At 37.0% G+C, this 12,396-nt stretch overlaps 1 protein-coding gene across 4 annotated transcripts in view; it reads right to left on the bottom strand.

The window, feature by feature from the left end:
• PHACTR2 (phosphatase and actin regulator 2) overlaps positions 1 to 12,396 on the bottom strand; it is a 128,795-nt gene that overhangs the window by 6,935 nt on the left and 109,464 nt on the right. For all 4 annotated transcript variants that reach the window (XM_039346829.1, XM_039346832.1, XM_039346831.1 and 1 more), the window contains 6 exons: positions 8,576 to 9,119; positions 6,371 to 6,567; positions 4,958 to 5,114; positions 4,178 to 4,233; positions 1,710 to 1,771; positions 515 to 652 (listed from right to left, as the gene is read on the bottom strand). In XM_039346829.1, coding sequence (XP_039202763.1) covers positions 515 to 652; positions 1,710 to 1,771; positions 4,178 to 4,233; positions 4,958 to 5,114; positions 6,371 to 6,567; positions 8,576 to 9,119 — 1,154 coding nt within the window. The remainder of the gene's footprint in view (positions 1 to 514; positions 653 to 1,709; positions 1,772 to 4,177; positions 4,234 to 4,957; positions 5,115 to 6,370; positions 6,568 to 8,575; positions 9,120 to 12,396) is intronic.

Genomic DNA, 12,396 nt, shown 5'->3' with positions numbered 1-12,396 from the left:
GGCTGCTTCACCTATGCCATTGAAATTCCTGTGTATTTAAGAGAATAGGTGGGGGGAGATCCTAGAGATCATAAGGGCAATTGCCAGGTGCCTGAATTTTCACCATGTAATTGCGGTAGTGATACAACAGCTGTAACTTCAGGCCCAGGTTGTAACCCTAACCCTTCATTCAGCACCATTATAATTCTTGAACAATCGCTGAAATGAGCAATTGTCAAACACAGACTATCTATATTTCAACATTCCACAAATATTAGGGTATGAAAAATAATTACTCAGTGACAAGGAAGCTGGATTTAGTGCACTGTTTTTTCTGGACTGAACTTTAAATTTTATTTTAAAATAGTTCTAGAACAATCACATTAAAAGAAATCTTGTTTGGAGGTACATGAAATCTTAATTGAGGAAGAATTATTTTGAGATACAGAAAGACAATGTATTTAATATTTCAGCCATTCATTCACTCACTCACTCACTCACATTCACTGATGCATGCAAGATTTATGCTACTTACCTTGTCTGCAGGTGTTAATCTTGCCCAGGGCTTATCAGCACGTCGATCATAATCTGGTGAATCTGTTACTTCCACATATTCGTTAAATCGTAAGATTCTTCGTGCCTGAAGTTCAGCCACTGTTGGTCTCAAACTAAGCTGCAAGGAAGCAAATTTAATAAACTCTCAAATAATCTGGAGGTTAGGCTTAACCTAATACAAACACCATTGAAAACAGACAGGGCATAGAATAAAAAAATAAATAAAAGCAAAGTTTAAATCCTGTTGATGAAGGAAATTCACTGATAAAGCTTCATAGCTTCTGCTTGATTTCAGGACAGTCTTGTGTTGTAAGAAATCCCTAGAATTTAGTCATGTCTTATTTCTTAGAAGTCCAATCAATGGACTCAGACACCACACCTTCTTGAGCAAAGCATTCCACACATTAACTTCATTTTATTCATCTGGATAATGTTGATACCAAAGTTACAGCTTCAGCACAAACTTATATTCCATTTCGCCTTCTGCAATGATCTTCCAGCTGGGACTCAGGATTTTCTTAATTGATCTCTCCATTTCATAGGAGGTCACCTGAATTTCATGTATAACTGTAACTCCACAGCCAAATCTCTTTTTATGTCCATCTATTGTCAGGTGAACATACCAATGTACCCTGCCCACTTATATTTTGATCTTAATGTCATTTTTAATGCCATTTGTGAAATTAGTGCTGTTATTAATTTGATCTCTGAGCAAGATCTTTAACTCTGAAGCTGCACTGCCTCCTTGAACCCATTCTCATTATTTACATAACAGCTGTACCAACATTTGATGACAGTTTCACAATCATTCCCTCTCCAGATTAAATGTCTCATCCAACTCGTTCAACCTTTCCTGAGAGAACAAAATTTCCCGGGCCTTCTCCAACATGTATCAGTTGGCAATGCAAAGGATGCGTATATGTACCAGTAAGGAGGAAGACCTCATGCTGGCAGGAAAAATGCTATCGACATGACCTGATACTGGGCAAATGTCATTTAGATTTAATCCTATTTACTTTACATACTTTTTACATGTGCTAAATTTCTATTATCTATTTTATACCTATTTTATTTGCTCAGTGTTGAATGTTACATGTCTATAATTTGTAGGTGTTTCTGACCCGAATAAAGAAAGAATACATGTTGATGTACGTTGAACAAAACATTTAATTTACCTTTCGGCTGAGACTGCGCTTCAGTTCTCTTTTAGCTTCTTGTTCTTCTTCTTCATTCTTTTCTATTTAAAGATGAAAGAAGAAATATAGGCATAGTTATAAGGCATGATAAATAGGTAACCGATTTGTTACACTGTAGGAAAATAATCATCGTTAATATTTTAAATTCATTCCAAGTTTGCATTTTCTTTCCTTTATTAAACTAGTATTTCTCTTGTCATTTCTATGATTAGTCATAGGATAAGATCTTAACAGAGAATAGACAGCCTCCATTAATTCCTATTCCTAAGATTCAAATAGAGAGCATTCCAAGGGACCAATAGTTATACTATGTGAATTAAATGATTATTCTGCCTAATGAGGATAATATCATGGAGAAAAATTCATTTCTTCTTCTCCCTTCACTCTCATCCTTTTCTGCCTTTGCTGAAGCCATATGGTATAAACATACATATACTGAGTAAGTTGGTAAGAACATGAGTGGCATCACCCAAGTTTATCTCAATTTGGAAAGAACCAAGAAGACCATCCATGCCTTATACAACTGAAGGGTAGGAGCTTTCAAGGACTCTACTGGTGAGAATTATATATTCAAGACCTAGAAAAAAAGTTATTTCATCCTATTGAAAAAGCAAGTGGAATGAACAAAGAGAAGCAAAGAGTGAAGCAGACAAGCTGAGACTGGTTAGCTTATGCCACTACACCTATGGCTTGTCTTCTACTTCTGATAACACTTGGCTGTACAAGAATTTTCCTGTCCATCATTACTATAATGGTAGAAATATAATCACAGCTTCTTTTTTTACTTGCAAGATCTCTGTGTATTTATATAATTCCAGCAGCCTGTACTATTCAGAGAATGGGAATGCATAGGCTTAGTGAAGATGCCCAGTCTTCTTTGTTGACTGCCATTCAGGATAATAAACCTCTTGCTATTCATCTAGAAAGGTGCCACCAGACAGAAGGTGGAAATTTTATGACATGTTCAACTTTTGTTATCCTTAAACTGTGCCTATGGATTTCAAGATTAATGAACTAAGAGCTAGGATCTCTCACTACATGTTAGAATTGAACAGAACACTTCTCCATAGTGGTCCATCACTACATTTCTATACGCAGTTCCTATCCACTTTTAAAGCATTTGTCGTTCGTCTGTTTTGGAACTCTGTTACTAATTTTGGGTGGATGTTACATTTCATCTGGTATATAAATGGTAGCAAATTATGCAGTAGATGTGCCAAATACTCAGTTTCAGTAAATCAGTAGTTCTAGCATACCAACATGACATGCTGATAATATAGAAATGAAGCCATTTGGACTGGATTACATTGTTGCTAAAATAACTTATTCACCCACATTTGCCACTCGCCCATTCAGTTTATATTTGCCACACTATTTATCACATCATGAAAATGCTAAAAGCAGATTGACTAAAGATGTGGTTATTGCAGACTGAGTTAGGAAAATATGCTTGCACAATTTCAGAGCCACTCTTTTATGAGAAAAGCTGGCTGAGGAATCTGGGAGTTGAAGTCCACAAGTCTTAAAGTTGCAAAGTTTGAAGACCCCTGGTCTATGTCATTTTCATACTGCTTCAGATAATCCTTCTGTTTCTCCACAGTGACGCTGAGATAAAGAGCTAATGCTGGCATTTTATGCCAAGTGTCTCTCCGATCTATATGGGAGGATCTCCACCAGTCTACATCTGCTTTTGACATTCAGTTTTGTGCTCTAATATAATCCAGGAAATTAAACCTGAACATTCCACCATATCCTGTGGGGATTTATATAGCTGGGTTACAATGCATGTTTGCTAAGGAAACAAAAAACCCAAAAACAAACAAAGCTCTACTCTACTGGAATGTCACAGAAAACTACTCTATCTGATAGTTGTTCAAACAATGATAATCTTTATTCTCAACTGGCACAACGAGCTACATTATGTTTCTAGAAAGCCAATTTTGGCAAGATAGCAAACTTACTGCCTTAAGACTCGATACCTGCAATTTGCTAAATAAACAATGTCTATACACTGTAAAAGGGTAAACATATTTAATGTATTTACTATGTACAATACGTACATACAATCAGAATGCTCAATTCAAACCACTGGGCATGGTAGAATAAATTGATTTATAATTTAGCAGTAGGTACTAAGATTTTTAGATCTAACTTTCATGTTAGGATCTGTATTTCCAAAATGTTATTGTCTCCCTGCTTACTGTCTGAGGGCCACTGCAGTCCTGCCTTGGCATCAAATGGCAGGGCAAACTTTGGCAGAAGTGCAATTGCAAACTGTACATTCATACTCTTCAATATTTTTTTTTTAAATATTCAGTTCATATTTAGCAAAAAAAGAGAAAAACCTTGCAGAATTATTCACATTCATAAAACCAGGATGCGTGACCACTCTCAAAATGTAACATTATTGGCATTGCAGAATTAGATGCATTATTTTAAAGGCTTACGTTTTAGGATGTTTCTTTGTTCTAGTTCTTCAGAGGTGGGCCTTTGACTAAGCCTTCTGCAAAAAGGAAGACATACATATATTTTCTCCTAGTTACAACAGTTTCTTATGAAGTTATCTAGTTTATCTAGTTTAGAAAGAATCACTGCCAAAATGATTTCTCAAATACCAATTACCAAATACCATGACTTTATATATTACTTTTAATGCTGAACATGTGTAATTTGGATTTGCAAATAGATGCATATTACTAGTGTTACTGAATACATGTGTATATAGAACCACATAAATTAAGCGTACAATGAATTTTGTAACTGTGCTTGATTATGCATATACATCATAGTACTGTCTATAAAATGTGATTTGCATTTTTGGAAGTATCTACTTGAAATAAAAGAAATAATCAAAACCCCTGTTCAGATGATGTTACAGGAAAAAAAAGTGTATCACACATCAGCTTAAAAAATCTGTTCTTTCAAAACAAAATTATCTTGGATTCATGGCAAGTAGCATAACTGTTGTAGCAAAAGAACCTGTGAATTGTCTAATTGAGCAAAACTTGCCTGCAATCATTTTTTTGTAATGGGGAGGGGGGGCTTAAGGTTTTTGATCTAGCTTAAATAGAACAAGCGTGAAGACCTGAGACTGAACTGCAGAATTATAAATTAATTATTATAGTGCTCATTTATTTATTTGATATCACCAATTCAAAAAGCTGAGAAACAGTCTTTCCTATGTCTGAAGCCTCTTTATTATTCTCCCTTTTTCTCCCGGCCAATACCTCACTAGTTTTGTGCCGATCTGATGTCTGATTTCCTGTCTCTCTTCTTCAGATGTTCTCGGTAAGATGTTTTTATCTTCCAGTTCTTTTTTGGATGGCCTGTTGCCGAGTTTGATTGCAAGAGTATCTCTACGATGTATTTTACTTGCTAAAGAGCCTGGATAGAGAATGATTTTTTTTTTATTAATTAATGCTCACACTTAAGCATGTCAAGATCCAGCCACAATTTGGATATTCAATACATGAATTTAAAAACCTCTTTCTAGCTTTTTCTCCTCTTTTTTTTTGGGGGGGGGGGGAATTTTAGCTCATATCAAAGTCACCTTTCCTTTATAATATGTTAATGTATTAGAACTCATCTGCCAACTACGGTAGAATTAGAACATTCAATCCCCCCCTTCCAAATGCTTATGAAATAATTTGATAGGAATATTCTGGAGGATAACAGAATGGAGAGGGTACCTTTGAGTCAATGTTGGCTACTGGAGACTGCCTAGATAAATCCCTGCAGTTTTCTTGACAACATTTCGGAGGTGGTTTGCTATTAGCTGCTTCCTAGGGCTGAGAGAGAGTGACTGGACCAAGGTCACCCAGCTGGTTTTGTGCCTAAGGCAGGACAAGAATTCATAGTATTTCAGTTTTTAGGCTGAGTTTCTGCAATTAGAAGCAGACGTGAACTTCACTAGCTAGATTATAAGGAGAAGGGGGCAGGTTTATCTCTCAGCCCAACAAAAAATTCCTATTTCCTTTAATATATAAATATTAAAGTTTAAAATTAAAGTATAGATTTTTTTATCTTTGCTCTCATATAAATAAACTACTGTAAGAGATTCTTACATTCCTAGCTACATTAATCACAGCAGTCAAAGGTGATGGCTTTACTAGCCCTACGTGGAGATGCCACTCATTAAGTTAAAACCTTTTATGTGCACATCTAAAATACGAAAGTGCGGCATTTGTGGGATGATCACAGTGTGAGTGAAACCAATTTTCAGTTTCTGGCGCTAAGTGATTCCATCTTCATGGATGGAGATTCCAAAGGAGGGAAGCAGAATATATACAAAACACATGTCAAATAAAAAGGCTTGCAAAGATGCATTGTGCCCCAAGAAATACATCCAATATATGAACTCTGAGTTCACATATTTCCCAGTTTGCTTATTAAGGACAATAGCAAGAACTTGGATCGAATTCTCCAATAGGGACATTCCAACCATAGAACAAGGATATAGTATCTGTTGCCAATGGAATGAGAAAACGCTTTCCCAGTACTAATGAATGCAACAAGTCGGATCAGCAATCTCCATTTTAGAAACTTATCTAGGTGTTTTGTTTCAGAAGTAAAACAAATTGTACAGCATGTACTAATTTTTTGTTTAAAATGGCAGACGGTTGCTCATCGAGTTCTCTTACTTTCACTGCTTGCAGCTTCATCATCATCTTCATCATCTGTATAAAGTATAGGCCCATCTGAATCTGAGTCACTGGTATGATTATTTTTGCTGTTTCCAATTTCGGGATTTTCTTCAGAAGTTTCAGAAAGTTCATCTGTCTGAAGAAGACTAGTTTGCTTAGAGATTTCTTTTTCCTGATCTTCTTTGATAGCAGAACTATTAGAAAAACAAATACACCAATCATATATGAAATATAACCACCCAGGAAAAATACATTAGGTAATAATTTATGTTTTATAATTTATTAAAACATAAAGCAAGCTATGTAACTCTTGTAAAACAATCAGTTCTAAAGACCTAAAATTAAGTTCCCCACAGACTCAACAAACCACAGAACACATTTCAATTTTTCCCAAACTCTGGCATGTCAATATGATTGTTACTAGTTTTAAGAATCTACTTTAAATCCACTGCTTCAAACTGAAAGCTTAAATTTTTAAGAATCAATATTTCACTTATGAACAGAAGACAAATGTCTAACTCTCACACCATATAGATGAATTAAGAAAATAAAAATAAGTTCATAAATCAGTCATATATAAAACTAAGCATATGTCTGACCAGCTTTAAGCTCATATAAAGCAACCTTCCTCCATCTAGTAGCTTTCAGGTGGGTTATTACATTCTTGATGCTAGTCAGTATGGCCTTTGACCATACTTGCTAAGAATCTTGGGAGTTGTAGTATAATCCATCTGGAGAATATTTGATTAGGAAAGGCTGATGAAAAACATTCCTGAAATTTTAAAGTAATTTATAATCAGAAGTACTGCCAAGAGCAGATGGGCTACAGAAAAACTAATTCCAAATACTGTCACTTTATAGTGCCATTGCAATTTTCATACTTTTTTTTCACTGTGGCCCCTTAGCAATAAAAATAGTGCTTAGACTTATATACTGCTTCAATCTCTAAGCCAGGCATGTCACGTGATGTATTGGGACTTTTTCCACATTGCCGGCAATGGGGTGGGTGCGGTTTCGATGTGACGCATCCAGCCCGCGGGCCAGCAGTTTGACATGCCTGCTCTAAGCAGTTTACAGAGTCAGCATATTACCCCCTACAATCTGAGTCCTCATTTTACCAACCTCAGAAGGATGGAAAGCTGAGTCAACTCTGACCCGGCCAGGATGTTCAGTGTTGAAATGTTCAATGACTATATAATTTTATTACCTTTCATCAATTCTTATAGACTACTAAAGGGCTCATGTGAAACATTCAGCAAGATATAGACATACTATATCTTAAAAAAAAAAAGCACAATCTTTTACTGATCTGTATTATCAGCCAACACAATCCCTTTTCTATCTTTTACATCCAACTCACGACTTCTTCATAATCTTTATCCATTCTCTCTTGGGTAAATATTTCTCCTCATATGAAACATCCTTGATGCTAGTCTTTAATGGACAATGATTAAGATATAACGAATTCTGAGTGTTACAATTTGTGTTTTCTAAATACAGACTACATTTGGATTTTTCTAAATTGAATTAATTTATTTTGCATGCACGCAACCAAGTATATTCACAGAGGTAAAGGAGAGAAGCAGGAGGCAACATACAAACAAATGAAGAAAAGCTGCTTTTAATAGGCATAATCCTGCCACTGGGACAAGAAACGGTACTTTCTAAACTGGTTCTGTAAATGACCAGGGAAGGGCGGAACTCATCTTAATTCTTCCTTTGATGCCTCACAAATGGGCTTGTTATTTATTTCCATTAGCTTTCTTTTCAACCTGCTGCCCTATTTTCATAAATGGAACGCTAAGCTAGATTCAACTTAGTACCTGCCTTTTTAATAGTTGCTGAGAGTGCTATTTCACCACAGATTTTGAGAGCTACTCTAAAGATTTTCAAGTAAGCATCTCCAAAGGAGCTGTAACTTTGAACCTTAAGCTGTGACTTTGAAAACAAATTTGTAGATTTAAATAGAATCAAATCAGTCCATCCAAGCCATTTTAATTTTCTTTTCCTTGTCTGCTTGGAAGTATGAGAATAGAATTCAAAGTATTAATTGAATTATATTTACTCATGTCTTCCTGTGTTTTGATACATGTTCAAATTCAAAATCAAGGTATACAAAAGCCTACCTGAGTTGCTCCACCATTTTCCCAAATGCATGTGTATCCCAAAATTACACAACTAGCTGAAAGCATGTAGTCTTACCATTCTGTGTCTTCTCCCCCAATCTCCAGGCTACAGTCTAAGACAGCACTGTTTGAAGAGCTTTCACTGTCTGCTTCAGTTTTTATATGAAGATCATTTAAATGTGTGCCAGGAACAGATGGACCTACTTCAATACTAACTGGCACATGTTCTGTGCCCGAGAAGCCAGTGGGCTCACAGCCTGGAGACAGAATTGGGATGGATGGAGGAAGAGGAGCCGGAACAGCAGGAGGAGGGGGAGGAACAGTCAGGGTGCTGTTCTGGGTTGTGTCTCCAGATTCAGGGATAATATGGAGAGGCTCTTCTGATTTACAGAGTTCCACTTTGGTCTTTGAGTTTTCTACTGCCGTGCTGGAGGCAGAAGTAATGTCCCCATCAGATGATGCACGTGTCGTCACCTGTTTCCCATGCTTCTTCTTATCCCTGGGAGTCCCTGTGCTGGTTTTGCTTGTTGTTGGTTCTTTAGAAGGTTTAGGGCGAGATGATGTGGAAGAAGGAGATGATGATTTGGAAGCATGTCCTTTCTTTAAATTAGAGGAATTAGCTGAAATGAGAGGGCATACCCTTTTACCATAACAGAAGGTTTGCATTAACCTACCTTGTATTACTGGGAAGGCTTTCATCTTTAATACAGTGGTACCTTGGTACTCATTGTTAATTGGTTCTGGGAGGTGCTATGAGTACCAAAAACGATGAGTGCCACACAAACTTTTCCCTTAAGCAGTGACTCACAAGGCAGCCAACAATGACTGTAGTTCTAGCTTATGCACTGAGTACCAAACAAACAATGAGTACTGGGACAAAATTTTCATGTCAAAATGCACGTCAATGAGTTTCAAAATGGTTGAGTAACAAGGTACCACTGTAATGGGAAGCCTGAAGTACTTACAACACTTACGTAGAAATATCTAAATAATTACATATTAGCATATGTAATAGTAATATAGTAGCAGTGCTCTTCCCATCTACTTACTCTGGAATATGATTTTTTTTCTGGCCATTATCTTCTGGACTAAAGCATAGATGATGAGCTTTAGACATTGCTGGACTATCAGGACCAATCAGGATTCTTAATTAATTAGCATTACAATAAGTTTTAAACTATAAGCATGAAGAAATTAATTGCAATTAATATAGCAAGGGCATGTTCTCCCAACAAACATTTTGGGAGAGGGGTTGTGAAGTTGAGGTGTTCATGTGCATAATTATGACCTATTGACATTAAAATTCAAGATACATTTTAAAATGTAAAGAATCTATTGATTTGGGTTGTTGCTTGAATACAGGAAAAGGTCCAAGCATTTTTTTTAAATGACCTGCAACAATTCTATGCACAAGCAAAAACATCAGCAAAGAACAACATGGTTGCTTCTGCTGAGCTTGCATTTGGCAGGCAGGCTGGAAAAATAAAGCATGCCAAATCTGTTTTTTGTTCTTGCTAAATAAGTGGAATGTCAATGACTACAGAAGAATTGGCACAGAGTTTTTTTTTTAAAAAAAAAAAATCTGAAAAATAAAGTAATCCATCAGGCAATATGTTCTTATTCAAAGGAATGTGAAAGAGGTATGTATGTTTCTGCCCTTTAACCTAATACAGTAGAAAGATCTCTATCTGTTTTCTTGGTTGAAAGACTAGAGATAATTTTTTGATTACAGATTCTAATTTAAACTTATTTTTCAGATGTCAAAGCAGAGCTGTGTACCTGGTGTCTCATAAAGGGACTGATTTTAATGTTTTCAAAACCAAATGGGTACATCCCATTTGTGGATCTAGGATGAAAAACAAAGGAGCAGCAACCGGTCTCACATGCTCATCGTTTCTTCTAGTGACTACAATTGAAAACTTTTAGTTCTGTTGGGACATAACTAACTTAAAATGCTCTGTGGAAACTTTTTCTAGGGTAAGCTTAAAAACAAAATATGTTTTCCATTTTGTAAATGTACTAATTATGAGCTTCTTTGAAATAGAGGGCTTCTTAACACCAAAATAAGAGTTTTCTCAAACTGATTATTCCTAAGACATTTTTGAAAGTAAGACTAATATTTGTGTAGAATTAAAAAGTACAGAAACAAAGAAAGAGAACCATATCATTTTTTATTATCTTTCAACTCAACATATTTTCAAGTTTATTTATAAAATTCATTGAAATCTAAATCATATTTGATAGAAATAATTATAGTTTGTCCATATAGACAGTAAATGAGGAGCAAACTGCAAACTAAATATGTGAAGGATGAGTTGATAACTTGAGTGGAAGGATAAGACAGAGAAAGTCATAGATGTGTAGAGCTCAAGAAGAGCAAAATGAAAATTATTAAAACAGTGTACAGGTATGGTAGAAGCAAGGATGGTTTGCAAAATAGACTGGAATAATAAATTGTATTGGTATAAGCCACAGGTCGGCAACCTGCGGCTCCGGAGCCGCATGCGGCTCTTTGAGCCTTCCCCTGTGGCTCCCAGCCTCCTCTGCCTTTGCAGAGAGAGAGACAGAGAGAGTCAATTGCGCTTCCCTGCTTTTCTCTCTCTCTCTCTCTCTCTCTCTCTCTCTCTCTCTCTCTCTCTCTCTCTCTGTGTGTGTGTGTGTATGCGTAAAAGAGAGTGCACTCACATTGTTCTCCGAGGAGCTGAAAAGCTTTCTGGGCGGAGCTCCTCCCTTTGCTGCGTCTCTGCAGGAAACAGGAAGGGCAGGAGAGAGCTAGCTAGCCCAGCTAGGCTGACTCAGGAATTCTGGGAGTTGAAGTCCATGAGTCATAAAAGAGACGAGGTTGCCTACCCCTGAGATTGTTGGAGAACAACTTGAAGCTTGCCAGGTGAGCAGCAGATGGGGGGGGGAGAAAGAGAGAGAGAGAAAGAGAGAGAGAGGGAGGGGGAGAGAGAGAGGAAAGAGAGAGAAAGAAAGAGAGTGGGGGAAGAGGAGTGGCAGACCAAGGGCAGAGAGGGAGGGAGGGAGACAGAGAGAGAGAGAGACCCTTTTGACATCTAAAATGAAGATAACACTGCATATATCCTTTTTTTACCTGTGTGTGTATGTAATTTTATTCTCTTAAAGCATTCTCTCGGTGATCATTGTTTTAATAGTATGGATATTCCCGAGTCATATTTTTACTTTTATTTTTAATGTGTGTGTGTGTGTGTGTGTGTGTGTGTATACACACACATACACAAACACACTCTCTCTCTCTCTCACACACACACACACACCTATAATAAAGATAAAAAAGGATATATGCAGTGTTATCTTCATTTTAGATATCAAAAGGGTTTTGCGGCTCCCGGTGTTTTGTTTTTGGTGGGAAACGGGTTCAAGTGGCTCTTTGAGTGTTTTGGGTTGCCTACCCCTGGTATAAGCTAAATTTAGCCTTTCTTTTTTTCTTATTTCATGCCTTTAATTACATCTGCTTACTACTTTTTTATCCTGTTTCTGTACCTGATGACAGCCCAGGTTTGAGATCTGAGCATTGCATGTCGGGGTGAGCTCCCTTCCTCGCCCTAACTCCTGCCAATCTAGCAGCTCAAAAACATGCATATGTGAGTAAATAAATGGGTACTACTTCAGTGGGAAGGTAACAGTGCTCCGTGACGTCATGCTGGCCATATGACTATGGAAACGACTTTGGACAATGCTAGCTCAAAGGCCCTTGAAGCAGAGATGAGCACATCCCTCTGTAGTTGGCAACAATTAGCAGAGTAAAGTCCAGAGGGACTCCTCTTCTATATAGAACAACATCTCAGAATTGTTTTTCTACTTTGCTACTGTCTCTTTAGCTAGGTCAGTGGTGGCGAACCTATGGCATAGGTGCCAGAGGCGGCACTCGGAGCC

The sequence above is a fragment of the Crotalus tigris genome, unplaced genomic scaffold (assembly GCF_016545835.1).
Source record: "Crotalus tigris isolate CLP2741 ecotype Arizona unplaced genomic scaffold, ASM1654583v1 scf7180000018030.5226217, whole genome shotgun sequence".
NCBI lineage: Eukaryota > Metazoa > Chordata > Lepidosauria > Squamata > Viperidae > Crotalus > Crotalus tigris.
This window is presented reverse-complemented; position numbering and strand designations above follow the sequence as displayed.